This window comes from Lipomyces arxii (genome assembly GCF_038497795.1).
Source record: "Lipomyces arxii strain Phaff 12-163 unplaced genomic scaffold V1512scaffold_4, whole genome shotgun sequence".
Taxonomy (NCBI): Eukaryota; Fungi; Ascomycota; class Lipomycetes; order Lipomycetales; family Lipomycetaceae; genus Lipomyces; species Lipomyces arxii.
Genome location: NW_027117703.1, coordinates 60117 through 87151, shown reverse-complemented (window position 1 = coordinate 87151; position 27035 = coordinate 60117). Strand labels below are relative to the sequence as shown.

Genomic DNA, 27035 nt, shown 5'->3' with positions numbered 1-27035 from the left:
GGCTCAAATTTTGTCCCCGGCTGAGTCCGTTCGTTCGGCCAAGTGCGAAGAGATATCTTCAGACTGTGTTTGCGTCTTATCGCCCGTAATGATTGCCGTCGGGACTGCTATCACTCTGGCTAGCTTTGAAGGCAATCTAGCGATGGCATCAACTATTCTCGGGGTGGTCTCAACTGCTTCAAAGTTCTTTAATAAGATGCGGGCATCGCGAATGCGCAATCCGCAGCGGAAAGACATTAATCTTTCAAATGCGATTGCGTTTTATTTCGTCAGGTCAGTCGAAATGATAAAAATGCCAAATAATCTCGAACGGCCTCCAATGTCGTCATTCCCGACAGACGCGACTGAACCTCCCCGCCGACGACGAAGAGACTTCTTTTCGCTATCACGGAAAGCAAGTCCAAACTGGTGGCAGCGTAAACACGTCGTTAATGTTCTGTCTGCTACTGACAACTTGCTCTATACCTTTGAACGCGTTAAACCTGGCGTCTGGCTTTTGTACTCTTATCCTGATCGTTATCTGCTCTGCACAATTCGTTTCCGCGTTCTCTCTGTATTTGGTCCACAGGCCCGAGGTCACGTTCTAGAGTTTGCAAATGACATTGGTCGGCGCAAAATCAGATTCAAGCGAACCGCGTTCGACGTGTATAACGTCTTCTACTGTGCAGACGGCGCACCATACCACTGGGCAAGAGCAACCCGCAAACTTGAGCGGGTGCTCAACTACGGCGGCAAAAACAACGAAGTCCGCCAGTCGATCGCGGTCGCAAAACCACTCAGACGAAATCACCTGACGTACGAACTCCTGGTTGACAAGACCCTGATTGACCCGGTTGTCGCAATTGCAACAGCGTTTGTATCAATGAAGACTCAGTGGCGAACTAATGACTGCCCAGTCGCGTCAAACAAGACTCGACTGCCAAATTCAAACTGATCGCTTTCTGTTTCCATTACATCTAACGTACTGCCGCTTTCTGTTTCTGCTACATTACATATAACGTACCGCCGCAATACACACACATATAATACATGGCCAAAATAACTCCTATAAACCCTTCTTCCGAGTCTGTAGACACAAATATCCGCTTGCAAATACTGCACCGTCGCTGGTGAAGACTCATGAGAGGCAGCATCGTTAGCTCGCAACACGCCCACTTGTGTCCGTTGCTACAAACAGACTCAAAACCATCTGGCAAGAACCTGAGCTCGAGATCACTACCGCAGGCAACGCACTTCTCGTGCTTCTCACCACCTGAGCTCGCGCTTACCTGCTTCTCATCGTAGGATACCATTCCGACAATCCCGACATCCTGCATCAGCTCACGCTCCATTGATAGCACAGTCGCCATCTCATCTGCCATCTCGTAGCCAAAATTATGTAGCCGCGAAAGTACCCTTGCCACAAGACTGTTTGTTTCAGTCCGGCCAGATTCTAAAACAATGGTGGTCAGGTATCGAGCATACTCATACACGACAATTCCTCCCCGACTGTCAACCTCGCTCGTACATACTTCAAGAAATTTCGTCAAAATCTGAACCGCAATATCTGCTTTGATTGTCCGCCAGTTTTCCAGTACTCTCGACTTGTGCTCACTGCTTGGAGACAGTACGCAAGACCATTCTTCCAAAGCGGTCAGTATCCGCCGCCAATAGCCACTTTGGTCATTCTGAGCTCGCCTGCTCAAGGCTTCAATAGACATCTCTAACCATTCATCCTCTGTCTGGTCGCTCTTCCGTGCTGCAAACTTCGCACCAACCAGCACTGATCTGGTTGACATGCCACCCTGCACTGTATCCCAAAAGTCCTCAGAAGAAAGTTCTATACTTGAGATCCGAGACGACATTTCAGACAAAATAGGGTACCGCAATTGCCGCGCCGTGACCACGCTGTACATTATTGCTAAGTTTCTGTACGGATCTGTTGTCAATCCCAGCACTCGTACTTCTGCGGGACGAATATTCTCATTTCTAGAAGCTAGATACGACTTTGCACGTGCATCAAATATCCTTGTCAGTTTGGTAGACAAATCAAAATCCACTTTCTCTCCGTAGCTCGCTCCGACGACAGAGCCAAGCGCAGATACCGCAATCACCTGGCCTGAATCTGTGTTTGAACTAAAAACAATCCCCATCGCCGGTGTAAACAACGATATAGAGTGCGTAGATGTCACCCACGCGCCATCGGCGGCACTGATGCTGACTAAAACCAACGCGTCTAATCTCGCTGCAGCACATAGCATGATTTCATTGCTCGGGTGCCACGCTATGGCATCATACGCACTTCTCGCAGTCGGACACACTATACTAACTGGTCCAGTCTTGATTGTGATGCCATTGACGAAGATCGAGATTAAATGCAGAACATTATTAGATGCAGCCACAGTCAGATACAAAATTTTTTCGCCGACCGTGCTTATAACCGGCGAAAACTTGACATGGGTGATCCAGCCATCACAGACCTTGACTTGGTCGAGTAACAGCACACTCTCGCAAATTCTCCACAAATAAACCTCGCCATTCTCGTTTCCTGTCGCGAAAATTGAGAATGAGAACCTTTCTTCTGATTGTCCGCAATTGGGGGACCATGCAATTGAATGAAGGCGCAGCCGTAGCAGTGTCTCTTTGCTCGTCACAGCAGTCCCATAATCATCATCGTCTTCGCTCGCTCGACAGTTTTCGAGTTCTCCTATAATTTCACTTAAACTAGCTTTCATTCTCATCGGTTTGCCATCCACTTCAACAGACTCAAATAAGAATACATCAAGCGAGCTCGTCAATACTCCCAAGCAACACTCGCCATTTTTCTGGTTCTTCACATCCGACCAGGCAAGTTCTGTCACCGCGACGTCCGAAGCCCCATCAGCAGTCGATTCCGTTCCCAAAACTCCGTCGACCCCATCTTTCCACCGGCGTATTCGTTGCACAGTTTCAATCCACGTCGCCACACTTCCTCCCTGCATTCCTTTCTTGTCCCATGACTGTAACCAGTCAGGTCGGAAAATCTCAACCCCCGATTGCGTTATACCACCACCTGTGATACGCGTACATGCAATAGCAAGCCGACCATCACTCGACCATGCAAGACCTGCGCTAAATGAAGATGGCGTGTAGCGGTTTAGCTTTGTGTCTGCAATCATTCTTGTTTACAAATTGCTATAAACAGCGTGATGCAGTTGAATGGAAGTCACGTGACGAAGTAATGTTACATTTAATTCTGCAGTCTAGTGTGAGCAATGCCCACACGTAAAATATAACACTCTTACTTATTTTGCAGTTAGACTAGCGTATGCCACTATTGAGTAGTTTGGCCGGGTTATTTTAGTTAAGGTTTGTCGCAAAGCAAGGCAAGTGTACGCATTGTAATGAAGCTTAACTAAAACTAAAATTGGTACCTAACTTGCATAACTTGCATAGTTACAATTATGAAAAGACTTGTTCTTTTCGTACCCAAAACAAAGTGTGCCAAAAGAACGTTTCTGGTGATGGTATCTATCTCCCCTTTACGGTGTAGTTAAGCACTCTACTTTACTATACATTTGAATTGAAATAGCTGAATAGAGGGTTCGTATCTTATGTATGTTAACATAAGTCTCAATCAAGTCCAACTTGCGCTAAAGCAAGATACTTCAACCCACACTTTGTCGTCTAATCTTTTGTTAGTTATCTGACCGCAGACTCAAAAAAGGCTGTCCGCTATGGTCTTCAATCTATTCGGTCAAACTATAAATCTCAGCTCCATACGGGGTCTACTAGCTCTACTTGGAATAAACGTACGCCCAAGCCACATTAAAACCTGTTTATCGGAATTATTATTATAAGCTCGAATCTGCAGATATCATCACAAAAAGCTAAAAGGGCTCGTCTTGAAAAGTTTTATCTGGCCACCCTATGACTTTCTATCTCTCCAAAAGAACGTAGGTTGCGTACGCATAATTGGCAAACTTTAAACTATGAAACGAAACTGTGGAAACCTTGTCTTTAGTTCCTAGTTTAATCAGCTAAAACCATTACTGGGCTTAGTGTAATTATTCTTTTCTTAGTCATTCACATTGTATATCTAAAATTTTATTGCATTACTACCAAACTCCAGGTAGTGTCGGCAGATTTTAACACCAATCCCTTGACCACAGTAACGACGCCATGTACGTTATGTTGTACGCATACGTATAATCTTGAAACCTTCGCTGTGCCTGTCTCTCATGGGAAGCACGCAAAAAGCTTCTATTTAGCAACACTCATTAAATATTTTAAAGCACTGAACCGTAAAAAAACGGAATTTTTTTTTCCAGGTGCTTCGAACTCTTTACGGTGACCGAACAATGGACTAACACTTCTGTCTCTAGGAAAAAATAGTACCAAGCCAACATTTACTTCTGAAATTATAAAAATGTGTTTAATTTAGTGTTGGGCACGGAGTTGGCCGCGGTTAAAAAGCTCACTGAAATTTTTGTTCAGGTTCCAGCTGTATTTTGCATAGCCAGCAGCAACTTCGTTTACTACATTATTAACAGCACTTCATTTTTTGGTCAAGTACAGAACGTCGAAGTTACTATTGCGAATGGCGCGATGTCGCTTAAACCAGTATCAGGATGGAGACAATGCAACTTGTGATTATAGTCAAGCAATTGATAGAGACGTAGATCAGACGTTGAATTCTCCTGTGGGCGCTGAGCAACGGACTCTGATCAAGCCTTGTCTACTAGTTTGGAGAGGAAACAAGACGTCTTGACACTTTTTCAGGAGGGCAAGTCCACGCTTAGCACATAAGAGTATGACTAACCAACATTTGTTGCCAAGCTTACGCAAAACTAAGCTAGAGCCCATGAGATGTTGAACAAACTACCCTCATGAACTTTGTATGATGTTGTGGTTTAATCTTAGATTGTCTTGCCTTCGCCAATTGATACAGCGCAACAACGTTTGCTAGTTACCAGATTCTATTTTGTTCTACAATTAATGCTAGCAAATATAATTTATTTCATGCTAAATCATGTCCGCGGCTGCTCGATTGGTTTCAGATCCGCAATCTGCCTGATCAGGAATTGCTTTTCGTCGTTGAACTGCTCATCGTCTATATGTCAATACCGTTTAGTGCACAGAATCGTTCAAACATACTTTTTCTGTCACTGTGAAATTCTGGTAAAAATAAAAGTAGTTTGTCCTGGTTTTTTAAAAGAATGTCCAGGACCGGCTGTGATTTGTTTGGGTTTGCCACAAAAACCTGTTGATTAGCGATGTAAGGTACAAATGAATTACTAACCTTGAAGACATGAAAAGATTCAAATTGAATGTTTTTGCTCTTGTCTCGAAGCAAATTCATAATCAGCTTTAGGTATTCCGGCGAGTCAATGTACGCAGTCATAATGACGTAGTTTGTCCTATTCAGAAGTATCTCTCCTAATAATTTGACCGACTGTCGTTTGGTGACATAGTTTGAGGATAAAAGTAGACCGCTGAATTTTAGGAAAAACTTGTCAGTGTTACTGACCAGTAACTCGAGTGCCAATGTTTTGTGTCTTGTTAGCAAGTCTCGAAATGTCGAAAACGCGTCACTAGCAGTTTCAAATGCAGGTAACTGAATATAATCAAAGAAATTCCAGAATAAGGGACTCGATAGTACAATCTTTGCTAGTTGTTCATGCTTAACACATTCCCGCAAGATTTGCCCACAGTTTAATGCAACATCCGGATGCTCATATCCTTTAATCAACAACATCAAAATGCGATCTCGAGTACTCAGATACTCCACTGTAGGTGATCGCTGTCCAATCTTCCGTTGCAGTAATGTAGTGAATATCGTGGTACAGTCCTTTTGCTGCTCAAAATCAAGTTTTGCAAGATTATAAATTACAAAGTACAGTAAATCAGCAGTGTAGGCTTCTTGTGCCAATAATGCTACACTATCTTGTGATGGATCCACAATACCGTCTCCAATCAAAATTATTTTGATTTGCCCGATAGTCCTTGTCAAGTCTTCAGAGACCTGCTTGTTAGATTACTATTCAATTGAAAACAATCTAATCACTTACCTTCTTCGCATCATGCACGTGTTCGAGTCGCTGTAACAGCTCTTTCAAAGACCGAACCAGGTCTTGAGGCGACTTCTGTCGATTTGAACGCGAAAACAGGAACGCCATTGCGCCTGTCGAATTAATTTGGAAAAACTCAAACTAAACCTTGCAACGCAGCATAAAAAACCACACGAACTTGAATATGAACGCGGTTGCGATCTAGGCAAGGGTTTGTTTACCTCAGATGGCTTATTTTGAAGTTCGCAGGGCTCAAAACGACTGAGCCTCTGCCGACAACGGCATACCCCAGGGTTGTACTAATAACCCTGACTGTTAAATTACGCTTTACCTTTTACGTCTATTTTAAGATAATTTACGCCTAATTTATTTGATGTGAAAACCATAGTTTGAAATATCGAGTGTGATCAGTGATTTCTTTGATATTAAGTGTTGTGGAATAGACAAACACAAGGGCTTGGTACCGAACTTGACTGCTTGAAGATCTAAACAGTGCATTTAGACAAATAAACACATAACATTTAATTTTCCTGTTTTTATCTATCAATACTTCAGCGCACTTTGGATTATTTTGTTTATAGACTAGATATCTGTCATTATTCTCTTTGAAATGGATTTGTGTATTGACACTGCCAGCCATCTCCATCCCTTTGTCGATACACGTAATGCTTTACTGAATACATATCGCCAATTATAGATTATTTACGCGCCAAAATGGATGTTGAATCAGGTTAGTTGTTGGGCAATGGGCAATCAACTTATTAATGACCAGAACACGTTTTATTTCGAGGAAAAGGTGGTCAGAAAGACATATATAATGGCTCACTATCAATGCATCGGTCAGCAGCTTTAAACGTTCAAACTGTTGGTTCTGGGGGTGAAATACATTATAGGTATGTTGTCCAGTATTTTTGACGTTCAGTACTGACTGCCAATAGATCGGTTTCGCTCAACAATGATCCCGGCTCAAGTCAAGCCAAATCTTCACAGTCTCCTTCACTCACACAGAATCTCAGAAAGCCAAAATCAATTTTGACAAGCAGTAACAGCCCACTTAAACAGCTCAACTTGGGTTTGCCTTTGGAATCTCCATCGTCAGCCTACAATTGGCCAGTCCCAACCCCACAACTTGCAGCTTCACCTCCACCGAGACTAAAGTTTGAATCTCATCGCGTCAGCACCCTCGAAGACATTGATTCTGCCGCTGCTGCTGTTTTAATACAATATACAGCATCTGGTGAAATTTATGGCATCACCCCAGCTCGTCTTGTCATTTTCATTACGTCTCCTCAAACAATAGACTATGATATGCTCTCAGACTTTTTCCTTTCTTACCGGCAATTCATGACTCCAAATGATCTTCTTCGTTTGTTGATGGCACGCTACAAATGGGCACTTAGCAGAACGGATGATACAGGCAGAGCAGTCCGACTTCGAATTTTTGTAACACTCCGGCATTGGCTCCTGAACTACTTTGCAGACGACTTTGTACCGGCAGTCTCCCTCAGAACTTATTTTACAGACTCAATCAATTCGTTCTGCATTTGCGGAAAGGTACGCACTTCTACTGCAGACCGCAAAATCCTGGCTGAAATGAAACGGTGCTGGATTAGAGTCTGCGGAATGTATTGGGACATGCCGGATTCGATTGCGCTTGACCCCGACTTATACTTTGACAAACAGTTACATCCAGGCGGCCTTGTAGGCAGTCGAATCCCGACTTCACAACCTCATCTCATATACCAAAGTTCGCCGATTCTCCCACAGGATGACTATCCCGCATCACTCACCTCACTACCCTCACTGTCTCATTCGGATCGTTCTGTAATTGAGACTGGTACGCCTGACCCAACAGATCGGCTATTTTGGGGTGGGATTATTCGTGGCAATGCTGTCTCTCAGTTTCTCACAGATAAACAGGCCGTTGTTGGCGCAATCATGCCACCTTCACCAACGCCTTCAAAGCTTCGGCCGTCTAACGAAAACCACAGCAAAATGCCGTTTAAATCTTGGAGAAATAAAATGTTTCGAAAGCCGGATGAGGTGTTTCCAGACATGCTTGAAGCTGAGGACCCTGAGCTAGAGTATCTTGGTTTGCGCATCGACATTCTGGCTGCAAGCATGGTTGATAATCACAACCAAGATCAATTTCGTGCTGCTGCTTTCCTTCCAAAAATTGACCTTTTGAGTTCACCACAAGTGTCAAGTGGGGTGCGCACACCTCCACTTGGTCATTCCAGTGAGTCGCAATTTTCAAGCATTGAACGACATGGATTTGGTCTTCGGCCGCCGTTTGTGCCAATGCTACAGGATTCACCTTCGCGTACCATACAGACAAGCCGGAACAATTCGACAGATAACGAAAGCTTGCACGGTACTGTCCTCTTCGAAGACGTCTTTACACCGAGCAACTACTCTGAACAAGTTTCGATTAGTACAGATTTGTTAATGGATAATGAACAATCGCATATGGCTGCCGACGAAGGGATGATGGACCCAGCAATGCGCGCGTATTTCCCAGACTCGTCATCTAGTTCATCGAACTTTTCTGAGCAAGCTTCTCCCAATGACCGACCCGCCCTGAGACGGTTGGCAGGGCGAAGCAACTTAAGAACTTTCTCACCAACAAAGTTTAAGTGGACATCGTCTTCCGAAAGTGCATGTTCAGGTGGTTTTGGCGGTCAAGTGACTCGGTCCAGCATCGCAGGTCCGGTTTCTGCACCGTTGCAGGCATTGCGAGATGCCAAGCAACATGGGGATGGAGTAGCTGTGAATGGGATTGGCCAGGACATGACGAAGGAGATTTTGAAACTGGCGGAAATTCCAGACGATGACAGCGCTGGTGAAAATGCAGTCACGGTTGCGTTGAGAAAGTTGGAGGGAACATATGTGCCTGACAAGCCTGCGTCGGTAAAATCAATGTCTATGGCATCTGAACACACTGCCAGCGGCCAACTGTCAGACCATAGCAGTGCGCGGCGGAGAGCCTGGTTTGTGGACAGTTTACCTGCCAGTTCAAGTCAAGAGCAGGTCTCTTCTGGGCAAACTTCAAATTCGATGTCATTCGCCGGTAGTAAAGCCAGTGACCAGTCGAGCACTATGTCACTCAGTGTTCACCTTCCATTTGTGTTGAGATACTGCTCCGCAGATCTTGCAGCTCAGTTTACGCTTATTGAACGAGATGGTTTATCCGAAGTGGACTGGAAAGAGCTGATTGAGCTTCGATGGCAGACCAAGGTTGCATCTGTTCAAGACTGGCTTGCGTTTGTGAGCACCAAAGACGTACGCGGGACAGAATTCTTGGTTGCTCGGTTTAATTTGGTGACGGACTGGGTTACATCCGAGATTGTGCTAACGCGGAAGCTGGGAGAGCGCGTGCGCACAGTGGTGAAGTTCATTCATTTGGCAGCGCATACAAGAGCGCTGCACAACTATTCAACGACAATGCAGGTCACTCTTGCTCTTGCTTCTGCTCGGATTCAGGGTCTTAAGCGGACGTGGAACAGCGTGCCGACTGCCGAGTTGAAGTTATTTCAATCGCTCGAGGAATTAGCTTCGCCGATGAAAAATTTCAGTAATCTGAGAAACGAGATGGAGAGTGTGGACGTGACGAAAGGATGCATACCGTTTATCGGAGTTTATTTGTCAGATCTTACGTTTAATGCGCAAAAGCCCGCTTTTGTGGACCGACAAGACCGCGATAGTTTAGATAATGACGATGTGTTTTTGCCTGCTGATTCACATCTATCACGACTGGTAAATTTGAGCCGGTATCGCATTTCCGCCAAAATTGTCAAGAGGTTGTTGCGACTGGTGGATTCAAGTAGGGTGTATTTACAAAGTTTGCAAGTTGATCGTGAGTTGCTTTCGCGATGTTTGTTCGTATCCAGCTTGGACGAGGAAGAAATTGAAGAGTGTGTTCGGCTGATAGAGTAATTTGGAGTGTAGTTTTATCATGATTTGATTTTGGCGCTTAGGATAGATGTACGATAAAATCAGATGGATTCCTTTATATAATTACATCACCGCATGAAATATGTCTGAGTGAAAGACGAATCGCCCACTTCCAACGTGACAACAAGCACAAGCTCGCGCAAGTTTGCTTTGCGCTTTTGGTACGTGATTGTGCCGTTAACGCAAGTTGCGCCTTTGGGAACCTTTAAGGGTTTGTTGAACAGCAGAGCGCCGCTGCGCCAATGAGTCGGCTTTGGGCCCCATGGCCCTGTTGTGAATCCTAGACTGCCGTCCCCTGGATTATAAGACTCTGCTCTGGCGTCCGTCGGGACGACTTCTGCACGGGAACGAGTGAAATACGTATCAAAATAAATCAGCAAACCGTCCAACACGCCGTCAAAATCCGTCGTCGTCGGGACAGGGACAGAGATGGGGGACGTGAAGTCAAGTTCAGGAATGGTGACGGTGTGAAGCGGCAGTGTAGAAAATGTGTACGGATTAGGGTCCACGACAGACTCGGGCTTGTAAATGTCGATAATGACGTCGTCGTAAATTCTTGGTTTCATGGCTGACATTTTGAAACCGTAAATGTCGTTCCAGAAGTTGACTTTGTCGTTGATGAGTTCTTCGTCACGGATGCCGGCGACTAAAATCCGGCACTCAGATGGAACCACTGCTTTGTTAGCTAGAATTTATGGAAATCAAACAGAGAACATACTTAAACCATCGGGAGCAAGATATTTGTCGCGGGCGACCAAAACAGAGTCCAACATGGCTTCATACAGCAGAGCATATCCCATCCACTCTGAAATAATAATGTCAACTTTTGGCACCGGCAAACGAATATCTTCAATTTTGCCCCGATAACATTGAATAATCCGTTCGAGACCGTTCTCGTGCACATTCGAGATTGCTTTTTCGATAATGTCCGAGTTATCGACCGCAAACACATTTTTTGCTCCAGCTTTGGCAGCAAACATTGACAGAATGCCCGTACCGCAACCGACGTCAAGCACAATCTTATCCTTAAACACATTTTTGTTGCCGTAAATAAAGTCTCGGTACGAATCTGTTCGAATTGTGTCCTTGAGCATGATCTCGTGAATGTCGTTGTGTGCATATGACTCGAAGTAGTGGCTGTCGTTGTCAACTTTTTTGTTTTTTTGCGGGCCGTCTTCTTCACTGTTTTCGGACTCAGAATCAACGTCCCGACTGAGAACAGTCTTGACAATGTCTTTGTATTCGTCAAACTGTAACTGCAATTCTTGAAGTTTTGAGCTCAAAAATTTAACTTTCTCTGCACTTTCTCGAGCTGCTTCAACAAGCATTTCTTTCTCATACACGACGTCTGCATCTTCTTCCTCAGCATCGCTGTCATCGTCTTGCAATCCAAAAAGCAATGCGTCGTCAGCCATGGCCGGTTTCATATATTGACCGTCATCCAAAAACAGTTCTGGTCTGTTCAATTCTGGAGTACGACCAGCCTTAACTTGAGTTCTCACATAGTTTACCAGCTTTAGTTTCCCAAAAAAATCTAACCCCAGTCCCCTTCGCAGTTTATGAAAATCAAAGTCATGGTCAGAAGCACAATGTTCCCACACAGCTTCCGCATCAGGATACGTGAGCTCACAGAACAGGCACACTGGTCTTGTCTCGTCATCTGCGGTGAAGTCTGATGCTGACTCAAGCTCGTTGTCTTTAATTAAATCCTCGAACTCCTCGACGTCAGACTCAATCTGCTCAGTATGAAGTGCTTCTGCCATTTGCGAAAAGAAGTACAAGTTAATGTTGGGAGTGGAAAAACCAAAAAAAAAATAGTATTTGACCCCTGAATTTTATTTTCTGTGTAGTGACCGAGCCAACGATGCGCAAGCCCCAGCCTGGAGTGTAATAACTGCTCCACACAATCCGCACTCCGCAAATGCGACAACATTCAGTTCCAGTCACATTGAGACCTCATTCTCAGAATAGACAAACATCACTACCAATATCTTTACCAAATGCTTTGCCAAACAATTTGCAATTAGGACTTTCACCCGGTTTAATACGAAGACAGCGTGAAGTGACTGAGCAAAAGGGAACTGCACGTTACGTGTGTGCCTCGTGTTTTGCCCGTCGACGACCAATTGGCGATTACTCTGATTTACAAAATGATCAGTACATGGTTTATGTTATCTTCATAAAGATGGTAGTCTGTGCTTGTGTGTGGCTGTCGAACGCGCCATTAGGTGCAGCTGTGACTTTGTACGGTTTAAGCTGATGAGTCAAGTGCAGATTGATACTAAGAAACTATAGATGCGTCTTTGGAAGTAAACTGTTGGAGCAACTAGCGCAAACGGTTACATGATCACTTTTATTTTGTTCTGACTGTCATACAATACCCTTTACTGCGATGACTGTCTATTGGTTTTCACTCTGTGGCCTAGAAGTAAAATACAGCTTTATTGGTACAAAACCCTTTAAGTAACACTTCTAGATTGCGATGTAAGTTATGTCACTAAAAATATCTAAGTATAGAGCCCTAGATAGGGCTCTTCAATACCCTAAACCAGTTTAATGCGAACAACTATATAAAGACGCCCTCCTCCCTGAAAGCAAAGCTTTTTTTTTTTTTTTTTCTTAACTCTCTTTGCCTTTTGGCTTAGATCAAGTGTAGTATCTGTTCTTTTCAGTGTAACAACTGAAATGTCGCTATTCGCGACTTTATTTGTTACTCTTATTTTTGTTATTCGCAGTCGGTTCGCTGGGCTTGCCTATGATCGATTGCATCGTGTCGTTGCTATTGCACTACCGGCTTCTGACGCATTGCATTAATGTCTCTTCAATTTCTTTCTTCAGGCATGACGGTTGAAGTTGAAGTGACTTGAATGTATAGATTTGATATGATATATCGTGTGATACCCCTTAGATATTTCCTTTTACTGGTGTAAAGTGTACTTACCACACGAGAGTTGGTGAGTATGTGTATTTTTTGGGTTAGGGTCGAATTGCTATTCTTCCTGTATCAATAGAATGAATACAAGGATATGCAATAATGATATATCTGTGCTTAGTGCTGGTAAGTGAATATAAAACATATTAGAAAGTCAAGCGTACTGTATTCGTCGCTCTTGTTCATCATACGTGCAGCTGAACATGACGTCAAGGGTACGGCTCTATCGCGCTACAGTATTTATCTTTACCTTTCTCTATGTGTTTTCGCAGTCCATCATACTATGTAGGAGCTACATAGAAAACTATTCAATTAAAGTACTTGATTGTGATTGTTCAATCTGATTATGTCGTTTTAAGCAGATTACGTTGCCGATGACGCACCAAAGCCATGAATGTGAGTTTATTTAAACGAAATGGTTTAACGTATCCCGACGACTTAGTTAGAAATGCGCTCAATATGAACACCCACAAAGTTGTTCTTATAAAATGGATCATCACAATATGAACCAACCACCTATTTAAGCTTTTTTGAGGAAGTCTATTCTACTTTAAGACAAGTGCCAGTTCGGGGACGCGTAACTTCTGAAATGAGCCGCACAGATGACGAGACCGAGGTCATCATCGTTTTACTCCATTTATGAAGCCTTTCTCGCAATTGTGATTGCTGCTCCATCTCTAACAAAATAACCAATGGTCAGCGCGAAACTGAAATTTGCATGGGCAGGTATTTTTGTATATGTTGCAAGAAAGACTGTGCTCCAATCGACGTCGTTTACGAATCTTGGATTATTATGGCTCGCAATAGTAGTTGTCCCAGGTCTCGTCCGCTTTATTTACAACATTACTCTGTACAATAGATTCTTTTCTCCTTATCGTGATTTGCCGGTTCCAATTGAAGAAAAATCATCTTGGCTTTGGGGACATCTTGACGCACTTCACAATTCTAATCCGGGTATTTTGCAATTAAAATGGATGGAACAGCACAGAGACGCAAAGTTTGTCAGATATTTTGGAATGCTGCAGGCAGAGCGATTGATTCCGCTTACACCGGCGGCATTGCAAACAATTCTTATGACTGAATCTTACAGTTTTACAAAGTCAGAGCTTACTCGTCGATCGCTTAAGTCTATTCTCGGAGACGGTATTATTAATGCGGAAGGTGATTCTCACCGCCGGCAGCGAAAGTTGTTGAACCCGTCTTTCACATACGGCCATGTTAAATCGTTGACGCCTATCTTCATGGACAAAGCTACGACAATGGTTAACAAGATGTCACGCATTCTTGACGAGTCAGCAACTGCGGGTGAAAACAAGAAGCTTGAAGTGATTATGGACATTAACACTCCTGTCCATGCGACAACTTTAGACATAATTTTCAAAGCAGGATTTGGTGCTGATTTTGACGCGATTGAGAATCCGGACAATGAGCTCGTTCAGGCGTACAGACGAGTGTTCTCTATGCCTGAATTTACGGCTTTGGTTAAAATTGACTTTGCAATCACCATTTTGACTGGAATTCCAGGAGTGCTACCTACTGCACGCAATCGCCAGTTTAAAGAATCAAAAAAGATCATTGAGAATTTTTCAATTGGAATGATTCGCGAGAAACAGGAGAAACGCAAAATTGCAGCCACGTTTAAGAAGTCTGAGGCTGCTATTGACAAGGATATTATAAGCACCATGATTACTGAGGGAAAAGGGGCGTGGACCGAAAAGGAAATTTTAAATAATCTCATGACATTCCTTGCTGCTGGACATGAGACGACATCAAACGCAACTGCTTTCGCTCTTTTTCATCTGAGTCGCAATCCAGAAATACAATCCAAACTTCGAGAAGAAATCCGCACTGTACTTCCCAACGGACATGCTTCGCTTCCTTATGTTACCTATGACCAGATTGACAAGCTCAAGTATCTCAACAACTTCTGCAAAGAGTCGCTACGTGTGTCTCCACCAGTTCCAGCAACCACACGTGAGGCCGAGAAAGATGTTATGGTCGACGGTATCATGATCAAGAAGGGCACACTTCTTTTTGTCCAGATTTACGGAGTCAACCATTCGAAGGCAATTTGGGGTGAAGATGCCGACGAGTTCAAACCAGAAAGATGGGATAGTCTTCCAACTGAGGCCATAAGTCCGTACTCACTTTTAACGTTTTTGCAAGGTCCGCGGTCGTGCATTGGTCGCAGATTTGCAGAGGTTGAATTTAAGGCCTTACTCATAGCGCTTATCAGTACCTTTAACTTTGCGGAGCGGGAGCCAGGTGAGAATCATAAGATCAGAACTGCAATTACTACGAGATTTGTTGACGGACTGCCTTTACGGGTCAGCTATGCCGAATAGTTTGGTTAATTTCTGCAGTAATATTTATATTAAGTTAACCACACAAGTGAGCCGCATCATCGTTTATTGCTGGGGATGAATACGACGAGCCGCACGATGAGCTCATTCAAACCAATGTAGAAACGTTGTATACGAGTATAATCATGATGATGTATAAGATATGCACGAGCTGCCCGAGACGCGACTAGTTTTTGCTGAAATATAAAACCACTACTATCATGCAACTTATTGGTAATTTTGTTGCTGCAGTCTGGCTTCTGCTGTCTGTCTTGATTCTCAAATCTGGATTTGTATACTCAACAAAAACATGGCTGGCTGTCATCATTGTCCCTGTGCTTGTCCGTGTGATTTACTCATATTGGCTCTATAATCTATACTTTTCACCTTATCGTGACTTGCCAACCCCGTATGATAAACCTCATTGGTTTTTTGGGCACACGGAGTACGTCCAGAATGAACAGCCTGGCATGGCCCAACGACGGTGGCTCGAGCAATTACATGGCAAATCGCCTTTTTTTAAAATGTACGGCGTGTTTGGAAAGGAACGACTGGTCGCAAACTCACACGCAGCTTTGCAGGCCGTTTTCATGACGCATTCTTACGATTTTGTCAAGTCAAATATTACGCGCAAAGCCTTAGCTCTTCTGATTGGCGATGGTCTGCTCAACACTGAAGGTGAATATCACAAGCGCCAGCGTAGGCAGTTGAGCCCGTCGTTTTCATTTGGGCACATTAAGTCGCTGACTCCGATTTTCATAAAAAACGCCCGTGCCTTGTCCGACCATCTGGCAAAACTGGTCCCGGCGACCGGCAATACTATTATCAATATTGACGAACCGGTCCACGCAACTACTCTTGATGTCATTTTTCAAGCCGGGTTTGGAATTGAATCCGACGCGCTTAATAATCAAGACGACGAAATTGTGGTTGCTTATAGAAATTCGTTTCTGTTCGACCGGATTACACTTCCAATGAAGATTGATAGAGTAATTGGGATTGCATTGCAAAGGCCAACAGTGCTACCTATAAAACGAAATCGCGATATGACCCACGGCCGGAAAATCATTTACGACTATGTGTTAAATCTTTTACACCAGAAGGAGCAGCAAATGCAAGAGTCGGGCGACAAATCTAATTCAGATCGCAATATCATGTCTACCATATTGACAAATGGACGCGAAAACTGGACTCAGGCTGAAATTGTTAACAATTTGATGACTTGTAAGAACATTGGATCGATTATGTACTAGAGCTAACGGCATAGTTCTGGCTGCTGGCCACGAAACCACGTTGACGGCGACAGTTTTAGCACTACATGAGCTATCTAAGCACCCAGAAGTTCAAACTAAACTTCGAAAAGAAATACTTTCTTTAATACCAGAGTACTCAGCTGACAGTAGCGCTCTAGATTTGCTGACATACGACAACGTGGAGTCTCTCAAGTATCTTTCTAATGTATCCCGTGAACTATTGCGATTTCACAGTCCGGTGCCCAACACATCAAGAGTGGCGACCAAAGACATCCTGATTAACGGTGTTTTAGTCAAGAAAGGCACCCTGGTGCTTTGTCCGATCGGCGGCATAAATCGGCTGTCTGCTTACTGGGGTGACGACTCTAACCTGTTTAATCCCGATAGATGGGATAGTCTACCGCCTGAGGCTGCAAGTCCTTACTCTTTCTTCACATTCTTGCAAGGACCTCGCTCTTGTATCGGTCGTAAATTTGCAGAAATCGAATTCAAGTGTTTACTGATTGCCCTAGTGGGTAGATACGAGTTTGCCGAACAGGAGCCAGGAAAGGATTTACGACGCATTAGTGTCGTTACGCAGAAATTCGCCAATGGATTGCCAATTAAAATTGGATGCGCAAGTCATTAAGCGATAAAGTTTGCCGATTGCTGATATGTATGCAATGGCTGAAACTCGCCTATGAATGTTTTGGGCTGTTGGATAATTGAACCAGAAGGATTAACAGGGTTATAATGATTTTAGGAGGGTGGTTGCTTTATGGCTTTTTTTTACACTCATATTGTTTTAAATGATAGTTTGAATATTGTTTTCGATACACAGAATGTACAATCTTAAGGTTCATTTATGTAATTCTCGTAGTATCAGACATCAATTGTTTACGTACGTCGAGGTTTTGGTGGCGTACGCTAGCGTGGGCCATTTACGCTTGAAATACGCTAATACGTTTTTGTTGTAACTGCAGCTGAAATACAAAACACGCAAAATTAAGCTGCCAATAGATTAATAAATTAGAATGCTGACTCGTCTGTGTTAAGTTCTAGTTATTCGGTGAGCAGGCTTGTGTGCCTACGGGAGCCGCTATGGCGGTAGTGGCATGTCAAGGTTTGGTCACCGGTCGCCACACGCTTGCTGGGAGAAGTGTAATCAATCGTGATTAAAATTTCCCGTCTATCTCTATTTTTGGCCTTGTAAGCTGTTGCAAGTTTTCTTGTGTTTTCTGGTATGCTCTTGATTCAGTTTTTTTGTGTCGGCGCTGACTTGTGTCGTTTTCAAGACGTCTTGTTATTCTATTGTATTCTATCGCCTTTGTGCCTCTCGTTTTTGTCGTTTTTGTTATCTTGTCTTCTTATCTTACTGCTATTTTGTGTTCTTCGTGCCTCTGTGGCTTCTGGTGATGGTAGCTTTACTGGTGTACGTACTGTGTTTTGTTAGCATAGCTGTTGCTATATATATTTTTGTTTCTGTAAGTTACTTAAAATTATACAGTTCCTGTGATATGAATGAATGGGTCGGCATATAAAAGACACAGCACACAGTTGTTCGATACTAGCAGACTAGCACTTTAGTATTATACTAAACAATCAAACAAGTTTGTATTAAAACAAAGGTGAAATAATTACATCAAATCTAGATCTTTAACAATCTAAGCGCAAACCGAGCATCCTGCACGGTCTGTTCCTCGTCCGCAATCACATCATCCGCACTGTCGCTAAAATCTTCTACCGGCCGACGGAGCGCCTTTGTCAAAAACGCACTGTGGGCAGTGAACACGTCCGCGAGTCCGATGTTGTCAGCAAGCATCTTGTACTGCACCCGCACGTCGTCGGTCGCGTTCAGACCTGACTTCTTGCGCAGCCTCTGCACGCGATTGATAATCTCCCGCGCGAGACCCTCGGTCTTAAGCTCAGGGTAGATTGTGGTGTCTAATATGATAAGCACATCTTGATCAGTGTTAGTCTCCTGGCCATGCGCGACGTTGTCTGCACTTAATCCGCGGATGACTTGTAAGTCGCCCTCAATCAAGTCGATTCCGTCAACGGTGATTTGTCCGTCGCTTACGAAACGCTTGACCTCGTCCGATGTCAGCTTCGGCAACGCGTTCTTGACCCGAACGATGTCCCGCTTAAGCTTCTTGCCAAGTGTCGACCAGTCGGCCACACACTGGTACTCAACTCCATATCTGTCTTCGTCAGATGTCAAAACTAAGTCTCGAATGTTGAGCTCCTCGACGATATACTGCTGCAATCCACGAATGTCCTCGAGGTACTGTGGGTCGGGGTGCATGACCACAAGAGTCTTTAATGGAATCTTAAGTCCAATCGTTTTCTTCTCCCGCAGATTTCTGGTCAACTCAATAACCTTCTGCATCCGGCCAACAGCGCGCTCGGTTTCTTCATCAGCCAAATTTTCACGGGCTTTGGGATACTCGAGAAAGTGCACCGATCTCGCATCCTCAGGAAGCAATTCCTTAGGGATATATGGCTTTAGCTTCTGATAGATGGCGTCCGTTAAGAAAGGCGTGAAAGGCGCCATGGTCAAAACCAACGTAAAAAGAACTTCAAACAAAGTGTTGAGCGCAACAACAGTGTCTTCAACGCCAGACTCTCCCTTCATACGAGTACGGTTGAATCGAATGTACCAGTTGGTCATGTCGTCAATCAAACTCAGCAACCGAGGAACCACAGTGTATAGCCGATATTCGCCCATCTCCTGATGCACAAAAACAATTAACGACTGTAGTGACGCCAAAATCCACTTATCCATCACGTTCGTACTCGTTCGATCGGGATCGTACATGAAATCAACGTCATTAGTCTTTTTCAACAACGCTACATGGCCTTCCCAGAACTTATACGAATTCCACCATGGCAGCAAAACCTTGGAAACAACCTCCTTGACACCCTCTTCTTTGAACTTGAGTGGTTCAGCACGCAGAATGGGTGAGTTGATTAAATACAATCGCAATGCATCTGAACCGTAACTGTCAATGACAACACCGGGATCAGGGTAATTCTTTAGCCGCTTAGACATCTTCTTTCCGTCAGCAGCAAGAACAATACCAGTGACAATACAGTTCTTGAATGGAGATTTATTGAATAAATGTGTTCCCAGCACAGTAAGCGTGTAGAACCATCCTCTGGTCTGGTCAAGACCTTCACAAATAAAGTCAGCTGGGAACGCAGACTGAAACTTGTCCTTGTTCTCAAATGGATAGTGCTGGCTGGCGTATGGCATACTTCCAGATTCGAACCAACAATCAAACACTTCTTCCACACGGCGAAGCACGCCCTTACCTTGTTTCGACGGGATAGTGATGTGATCAATGCTGTCGCGATGTAAATCCGTCAATGGGCCACATCCAGACAACTCCTCAAGCTGCTTGACTGAGCTAATGACAACGATTTCTTCGTAATCATCAGAGACCCACAAAGGAATAGGTGTTCCCCAATATCGATTACGGGAGATATTCCAGTCACGTGCATTGGCGATCCAGTTCGCAAACCGCTTTTCCTTGATGACGGTGGGAACCCAGTGAGATGTTGAGATGTTGTTCAACATATCAGGAATGATCTCCTTGATGCGAACGAACCAGGCTGGAACAGCGCGATAAATAAGTGGCGTATCCGACCGCCAGCAGAAAGGGTACGAATGCATCAATTGTCCGTCAACAATGAGAGTGTTTTTTTCTTTCAAAAACTTGATGATTTTTCTGTCTGCCGCCTTGACGTATTCTCCGGCAAAATCGCTGACAATAGGCAAAAACTTGCCATTGTCATCAACTGGGTTTGGTGGTGGACTGTCTTCAGTGATGAGTTTATTCTCCAATGCAACGTTAAAATCATCTTCACCAAAGGCAGGAGCTTGATGAACAAGACCGGTGCCGCTGTCGTTCGAAACGTATGAAGCGCAGACAACCTTGAACGCAATGTCCTTATACTGTTCGTAAAAGTACGGGAACAGTGGCTCGTATTTCCAGCCTTCCATGGCGCTACCTTTTATTTTATCCACAACCTTAAACTTTTCTTTCTTTGGGTTCTTGTAGAGAGTGGTGATCAGGGACTCAAGAAGAATGTAATTCATATTCTTCTTCTCGTCATAAATCTTGACGTACTCAAACTCAGGGTTAGCAGCGACTGCCAAGTTAGATGGAAGGGTCCATGGTGTAGTAGTCCACGCCAACAGTGCAGTCTTTGGATTGTCCTTGAGAACAAAGGCGACGACGACTGCCGGGTCAAGCACGTCTTTGTAGTTTTGCTGAGCCTCGAAATTTGACAAAGGTGTAGTACAGCCTGTAGAGTAAGGCATAACTCTGAAACCACGGTAAACTGCGCTCTTTTCATACAGCTGGCCAAAAACCCACCAAACTGACTCCATGAAGGTTGGATTCAGGGTCTTATAGTCGTTGTCAAAGTCGATCCAGCGACCAAGACGGTCAATAGTCGAGCGCCATTCAGACGCATATCTCATGACAATTGCCCGACATTCAGCGTTATAAGCGTCTATTCCCATACGCATGACATCTTCCTTGCCAGTGATTCCAAGCCGCTTATCAATCTCGTGCTCAACAGGGAGACCATGAGTATCCCAGCCGAACCTTCGCTCGACATAATGCCCAGTCATGTGTGCATATCGAGGAACAATGTCCTATTTGAAAGTTAATAATGTAGAGGCAAACTATGTGATTTATCTACCTTGATAGTCGAGGCCAAAATATGACCATAATGAGGCGTACCTTAAAATAATTAGTCGGTGAACCTAAACAAAAAGGGTTTATAGGTACTGTGGCAAAGTAATAACATACTTTGACCCAGCTGACCATTAAACCATCAGAAATCAATCAGATAGAGCACATACCAGTTGCAAATGGCGGTCCATCATAGAACGCAAATGGCGGTTTGCCTTCAGATAGCTTAACACTGGTCTGAAAAGCGTCCCATTCTTTCCACAGTGCCAAAACCTTTTCTTCTTCCTTTGGAAAATCCATTGTGATTTTAAAGCGTAGAATTTGCAAAAAATCGTGTGGTGGAATACTCCGGGTTCAATACAAATTTTTGGGTGAGTCAACGGATGTCATAAAAATAAGGGTTTTAGTATTCCAAATTGCGACTGTGCTCACAATGTTTGATTTACACCCAAACAAGACCAAACAAAAGAGCAATTTGATCATAAATTGGACATTTTGGGTGCGTTAAATCAGTTATGGCCGAAGCTTCTCGAGGTAAGAAAGAGGAGCAGGAGCAAAATCGACGACGACGGAGGCGGCGGCCACGAGCGTTGTCGTTTCCTATTGCACCAGCAGATTTGTATCAACCACACTCAGTTTATACGTCCATGACCTCTCTGGCGTCATATTTTTCTAATGCAGGACCTTCTACGCCAGGGGGAGATGGAGCATCGATCATGTCGTATGGAAGTGGGGGCAGGAGGATCACCACTGGAGGACTAGGGGACATGTTATCACTATACAGAGGCGGATATGAACATCACGATTACGAGGAAGAAAATGAAGATGAAGATGAATATGACGATAATGAAGAAGTGTTTGATGATACCGGAACAAGTTCAACATCGTCTTACGCGGGTTCAGGCGCAGAAACTGATCCAGAAGAAGAAGATTTTGTTGCTTCAGAGTACGTGACAGACAAGATCCTGCAGGCATTTGATGCGATGTTGTTAGACACAGCCGTTGTAGTTCAGGCACAGAGCTCGGGACTGTTGAATGCAAAAGCGAGAGAGTTGCAGCAGTTACAACAAGCAGCAGCCGATCGTATTAGTGGCACAAGAGCTAATTTTGCCGAAGGCATGAAGGTCCTCAGAGATGTGCAGAAGGACTTGAAATGGGTTCAAAATCATGTGGATGCGCTGAAAAGAAAAATGTCGGCCAAATATCCGGTCGAATACAATCGAGCAAGGGAAATGATTCCGGAAATCATTGAGCATGAAGATGATTAAATAGATTGTGCAAATGGATGTATGATACAAGTTGAACGGGCGTTTTGTTTTTGTATGATAACTTTTACTGGTGTTTCGGGGTCAATTCAAGTCGATGTATTTTAATACTACAGTGGTAAAACAGTAACGCTACATTGTAAGAACAATTTATTCAGTAGCATGACAAGTTGCAGCTGACATCGTAACCTGCCGGCATATCGTCTGCTGAAACTGTCAGCCGTCGACGAGGCATGAGATCCGGTTTTCGGGCAGTCATGAGATTGACTTCAGTGGCAGAAACTAAAGCAGGCTCGTCGTTTGCCATCTTTCGTCTGACCTCAGCATATCTGTCATCAATCTGTCGTTCAACAGTATATGGGTATTTCTCGCGCGCAACCATGTCAACAATATCAACAGGTTTGGGCATTTTGCTTAGCAGTAGAAAGTCTTGATACGGGTATTTAGAACGGTTCAAGTCGGTAGTATTAATTCGCAGCATCTGATGACGACGAGAGATGCTAGTGTTGTCAACAGCAGCATTGTTTTCAGGCACAGGCTCGTTTTTGGGAGTCGTGACTAGTCTGCGAAGAGAAAGAGTGCTTCCCGCAGACAACAGCGTTGGCCATAGAAAATCAAGTTCAGGCTTATGAGCAGGCGGGCTTGGATCAGAATCATGAGATGGTAAAACAGAAACAGGTTCAGGAACAGGCTCAGCAATGGGACCGTTTAGCTTTCTTCTTTTGATTCCTAGACACTTGATATTGATCAGTAAAGAAATAGAGAGCATGCATAGTACAAACCTTGCTAAAAACAGAAAGCAAACGAGCGCAAAAACGCATAACATAAACAGTAATTGTAATTAAAATCATATAGCTGTTTCGTAGTAAATTGTACAGTAATGAGAAGGAAAGTTGTATGATTCGGATTCTGGCCACTATTTACATTTCCAATTTGATTAGCATAAACAAACTAAAACCCGTCTATATCGGCATCAATTTCTTCTTCATTTGTATAACCAGAAACTTCATAACTAGGGACGTCATATAAATTTTCTTCTTCGACTGTTTCATTCTTTATGGTGCTTTCAGTAATAGCAAGTGCTTCAGACTGAACAGTCTCTTCTTCAGCAAGTGTCTGCCCTAAAATATCTGGTTGACAATGAGCAAGTCTCAACTGATCCTCCAATGCTTTCCATGGATTACTAAGGGCGTGCTTTATGTCAAAACAAATGTTTTCATTACTACCGTTGTCTGCATTATCGCGACCTGCTCTGTTCCCTTTATGTCTGTATGATTGGTGTCCGTATCTACTTCGCTATTCAATTAGCCCGTATCCTCATCATCTACGTCATCATATACCTTCGGTGCCCGCCCAGACTCTGCCCCTCTCTGTGATTGACCACGAAATACTACTTGGTCCATTGCTTTGTGTCCAATTAGTGATGTGCAGTCGAGATCAATCTTAAACTTAGCAGCTGAGCAATCACGTGCATACATATACGCATTTACAAATTACCTACTAAGAACACTTTTTACTGCCATAAAATCACTAAACAGTCAATAAACTGATTAAACTGGACGAGCGGATGTCAGTGATGGCAGTGTTCGGTTTGGCGGTGCGGCGGGCGGGACCTGCCGGGAGTCACGTCAACTGACGTGTGAAACAACTGAGTGCTCGCCAGGTATCCCCCACATTTTCCCGTTCGCCCTAAATATATATTCAAGCCCTTTCCTATTCAATTCGACACTATAACATTTTGTTTTGCGCAGATCTCACAATGTCAGACTCAGCAGAGATCACAGACACAGTTAAAGACTCTGCAATTGTCGGCCAGCTTAAATCTTTTGCTGCCGGAGGTGTGGGTGGTATCTGTGCTGTCTTAGTTGGTATGATCTGCCCGATTAAGTACTATGTAAACAAGATTTTCTTACTCTGAACAGGGCACCCTTTTGATCTCATCAAAGTTAGGTTAGAAACTCTTATTCAACGAGAAAAAAGTTTATGTTAATTTTGGTAGACTTCAAACTGCTGAAAAAGGCGTCTATTCAGGTGCCTTCGATGCCTTGAAGAAGACGGTTGCACGAGATGGTGCTCTAGTATGTCACTAGTCATTTGTTATATAAGATAAGGACTAACTGTTGATCAGGGAGTCTATCGAGGAGTGTCTCCACCTCTATTGGGAGTTACACCAATGTTTGCAATCTCATTTTGGGGTTACGATCTTGGGAAAAGAATAGTTTCTTTAGTTTCTCCACCAAGTTCAAGTGGTGAGCTCTCAATTGCGCAAATCTCGGCTGCCGGGTTTTTCTCTGCAATCCCGACGACCGCTGTTGCAGCTCCATTCGAGCGAATCAAAGTCTTGCTCCAAATCCAGGGCCAATCAGGCGAAGTCAAGTATACTGGACCAATAGATGTTATCCGAAAATCTTATAAAGAAGGCGGAATCAGATCGTTATTTCGAGGTTCGGTAGCTACAATGGCCCGTGACGGCCCTGGATCTGCGCTATACTTTGCTACATACGAGTATTTGAAAGAAAAGCTTACACCGGAGGGCAAGACTATGTCTCTTGGAGCGATCAGTTTTGCCGGCGGCATGTCTGGTGTTGCAATGTGGATCGTGGTTTTCCCTATCGATACCATAAAGTCACAACTACAAAGCTCAGAGACACACACCACAATCACCAGAGTGACAAGATCAATCTACCAGGGCGGCGGTTTGAAGGCATTCTTCCCTGGTCTTGGACCAGCACTCATGCGATCATTCCCTGCCAATGCGGCTACTTTTGTCGGAGTTGAACTTACACATAAATTCTTTGCAAGCCTGTCATGATGTTATTATAAAACTTGGGATTGATGTATACTACTGGTTTTGACATTCTGCATACTAAGATAATCATACTTTTTTCTATTGTACAAGTCTAGCTATCCATCCATTTTTCATTATCAGCCGCAACGAGATGCTTTGCATACACGTCACGCATTGGTGGCAACCCACCTGAGTTCATTAACCGCACGAGTTTACTCCGTGTCCAAATATTTCCTTTTAGGAATTCTTGTTTAATGAGTGAAATGCATAAATTTTCGACATCTTCAAACGACCACAAGATCACGTCGCCGTACGGAAATATTGCCGGCGCGGTTGCGGAAGGTGTACTGGCTTGTTTAGTCAACTCTGGGTCATAAGACCGCGTTGAGAGGCGGATGCCTGCCAGTAATTGCGCGAACGACAAGTCGTTTAGCCTTTTGGCACCTGGCTCAGGCGGTGGGGCTGAACTCGTGACAATCAAGTCGATTTGTCTAAACAGGTTTCTAAAGATTACAATCTCTGCCTTTGATCGCAAGATTAAAAACATCTGTTTAGACAGAAACCAGTGAAAATGCCGCACCAAATGCTCATTAAACGCATACAAATCACCCGCCCGCATAGCCTGTTCGAGTGGTAAGAACATCTCGCGCAGCACGTCGCCTGCGATGTGATACAACGCCGGCCGGGTACCGACGCCGGTCAGAAGATTGACAGGGATCAAATACGACAGGATTGCGCGCTGGTTCTTGACCGCTCGGGTCATGCAGTTTGCAAACGCCCATGATAAGTGGGCACGCGCTCGGAGTAACTCTTGCCGTAGAAAATAGAATCGGCCGAGATAGTACCTGTACGTCACTCTCTCTGATCTTGGATATTGTGAGAATTGAATGTTGGCCGTGTGAATATTTGAAAAAACATTTGCGCATGCAGATGGTTGATTGAGCTAGGAGTATTAGTAAATGCTTTATAGTCAGATTAGTACGCCATACCTTGAAATAAGCACGACACAGAAGCACAGCGACGTATAGAATGACTTCTTTCTTACTAATTTCACCGCTCGTTTCGTTTGAAAACCTCTCTGCGCGAATCGAATTAAAAATTTTAAGCAGGACCTTAGAAACTTCAGAAGTCCGGGGCAAAGATTTAAACTCTGTGCCTTGAGACGCTTCTTTTGAAGGGCCTTGAGCATCGAGTGAAATGGCAAGCGAAGTGACGAATCCTGCGAGATTTCTGACGACTGATGTTAGCAGTCCACCTCGTCTGTTCGAAAAAGCTACCTGTAAATCGCTGGTTTAATTAGTCATTGTAAACGCCTCTTAGACACTTGGAGCAATACTTGAATAGCTTTTCCACAAGAAAATACGATTCCTCCATATCGTATGGATTCACATCGCGGACAAAAAAAACATAAGACGTAATAAACTGTCCAAATGCATTCCAATCCCCTGAAAAATAGTTTCTAGACTCGACTACGACCGAGATGTTATAGGATTTCTAGTTTTATCAGATTCATGTTCTTGTTTGAGCACCAACTTACATCTAGCAAATCATTCTGCAAAGCTGCAAGACTATCGGAAGATAAATCTATAGAAATGACATTTGCGAGCGCCGGCGCAGATGATAATGAATTGCTCACTCGCGAAAGAAATGTGGGCAAATCCATGTGATTTTCGAGCATTTGTTTGGTGGGTCGAGAACTCAAGAAATGTTACCCCTGAAACCTTCAATTAACTACGAGAGAGTCTAAACTTACACAAAAGGATCTCGAAAACACCTGTACATCTCCT

General features: G+C 43.9%; 12 protein-coding genes across 12 annotated transcripts; 6 read left to right on the top strand and 6 right to left on the bottom strand.

Annotated features, from left to right (window-relative positions):
* Positions 1-28: 28 nt before the first annotated feature.
* Positions 29-1032, top strand: V1512DRAFT_259889 (uncharacterized protein). Its single transcript, XM_066915734.1, has one exon. The coding sequence runs from the start codon at positions 89-91 to the stop codon at positions 932-934; it is 846 nt and encodes a 281-aa protein (XP_066772444.1). The 5' UTR covers positions 29-88; the 3' UTR covers positions 935-1032.
* Positions 890-3294, bottom strand: V1512DRAFT_116922 (uncharacterized protein). The gene has a single exon (XM_066912914.1). It carries the CDS (start codon positions 3135-3137, stop codon positions 984-986), a length of 2154 nt encoding a protein of 717 aa, XP_066772443.1. The 5' UTR covers positions 3138-3294; the 3' UTR covers positions 890-983.
* Positions 3295-4928: 1634 nt separating this feature from the next.
* V1512DRAFT_259884 (Mo25-like protein) lies at positions 4929-6266 on the bottom strand. The gene is made up of 4 exons (XM_066915733.1): positions 6030-6266; positions 5261-5983; positions 5116-5221; positions 4929-5071 (listed from the first exon to the last, which is right to left on the bottom strand). Exons 1-4 carry the CDS (start codon positions 6135-6137, stop codon positions 4989-4991), a joined length of 1020 nt encoding a protein of 339 aa, XP_066772442.1. The 5' UTR covers positions 6138-6266; the 3' UTR covers positions 4929-4988.
* A 51-nt stretch (positions 6267-6317) lies between these two features.
* Positions 6318-10046, top strand: V1512DRAFT_274853 (ras guanine nucleotide exchange factor domain-containing protein). The gene is made up of 3 exons (XM_066917802.1): positions 6318-6759; positions 6802-6922; positions 6968-10046. Exons 1-3 carry the CDS (start codon positions 6744-6746, stop codon positions 9963-9965), a joined length of 3135 nt encoding a protein of 1044 aa, XP_066772441.1. The 5' UTR covers positions 6318-6743; the 3' UTR covers positions 9966-10046.
* On the bottom strand, positions 9973-11765 carry V1512DRAFT_274852 (S-adenosyl-L-methionine-dependent methyltransferase). The gene is made up of 2 exons (XM_066917801.1): positions 10702-11765; positions 9973-10656 (listed from the first exon to the last, which is right to left on the bottom strand). The coding sequence occupies exons 1-2, from the start codon at positions 11744-11746 to the stop codon at positions 10052-10054; spliced, it is 1650 nt and encodes a 549-aa protein (XP_066772440.1). The 5' UTR covers positions 11747-11765; the 3' UTR covers positions 9973-10051.
* A 1842-nt stretch (positions 11766-13607) lies between these two features.
* Positions 13608-15260, top strand: V1512DRAFT_204572 (cytochrome P450; the record flags this gene model as incomplete). Its single annotated transcript, XM_066913332.1, has 1 exon — positions 13608-15260. One exon carries the CDS (start codon positions 13608-13610, stop codon positions 15258-15260), a length of 1653 nt encoding a protein of 550 aa, XP_066772439.1.
* A 218-nt stretch (positions 15261-15478) lies between these two features.
* On the top strand, positions 15479-17138 carry V1512DRAFT_252062 (cytochrome P450; the record flags this gene model as incomplete). Its single annotated transcript, XM_066914697.1, has 2 exons — positions 15479-16481; positions 16525-17138. The coding sequence occupies 2 exons, from the start codon at positions 15479-15481 to the stop codon at positions 17136-17138; spliced, it is 1617 nt and encodes a 538-aa protein (XP_066772438.1).
* An 865-nt stretch (positions 17139-18003) lies between these two features.
* On the bottom strand, positions 18004-21563 carry V1512DRAFT_274849 (tRNA synthetases class I-domain-containing protein). Its single transcript, XM_066917800.1, has 3 exons — positions 21366-21563; positions 21203-21243; positions 18004-21155 (listed from the first exon to the last, which is right to left on the bottom strand). The coding sequence occupies exons 1-3, from the start codon at positions 21493-21495 to the stop codon at positions 18138-18140; spliced, it is 3189 nt and encodes a 1062-aa protein (XP_066772437.1). The 5' UTR covers positions 21496-21563; the 3' UTR covers positions 18004-18137.
* A 51-nt stretch (positions 21564-21614) lies between these two features.
* On the top strand, positions 21615-22591 carry V1512DRAFT_285660 (uncharacterized protein). Its single transcript, XM_066918061.1, has one exon. It carries the CDS (start codon positions 21711-21713, stop codon positions 22461-22463), a length of 753 nt encoding a protein of 250 aa, XP_066772436.1. The 5' UTR covers positions 21615-21710; the 3' UTR covers positions 22464-22591.
* Positions 22592-22614: 23 nt separating this feature from the next.
* Positions 22615-23281, bottom strand: V1512DRAFT_246465 (uncharacterized protein; the record flags this gene model as incomplete). The annotated part of the gene is made up of 2 exons (XM_066914432.1): positions 22615-23196; positions 23243-23281. The coding sequence occupies 2 exons, from the start codon at positions 23279-23281 to the stop codon at positions 22615-22617; spliced, it is 621 nt and encodes a 206-aa protein (XP_066772435.1).
* Positions 23282-23960: 679 nt separating this feature from the next.
* V1512DRAFT_235647 (mitochondrial carrier domain-containing protein) lies at positions 23961-25475 on the top strand. Its single transcript, XM_066914096.1, has 4 exons — positions 23961-24328; positions 24383-24410; positions 24460-24538; positions 24589-25475. Exons 1-4 carry the CDS (start codon positions 24220-24222, stop codon positions 25270-25272), a joined length of 900 nt encoding a protein of 299 aa, XP_066772434.1. The 5' UTR covers positions 23961-24219; the 3' UTR covers positions 25273-25475.
* On the bottom strand, positions 25325-26944 carry V1512DRAFT_222204 (uncharacterized protein). The gene is made up of 4 exons (XM_066913737.1): positions 26786-26944; positions 26585-26742; positions 26238-26535; positions 25325-26191 (listed from the first exon to the last, which is right to left on the bottom strand). Exons 1-4 carry the CDS (start codon positions 26924-26926, stop codon positions 25361-25363), a joined length of 1428 nt encoding a protein of 475 aa, XP_066772433.1. The 5' UTR covers positions 26927-26944; the 3' UTR covers positions 25325-25360.
* Between the last annotated feature and the right edge of the window lie 91 nt (positions 26945-27035).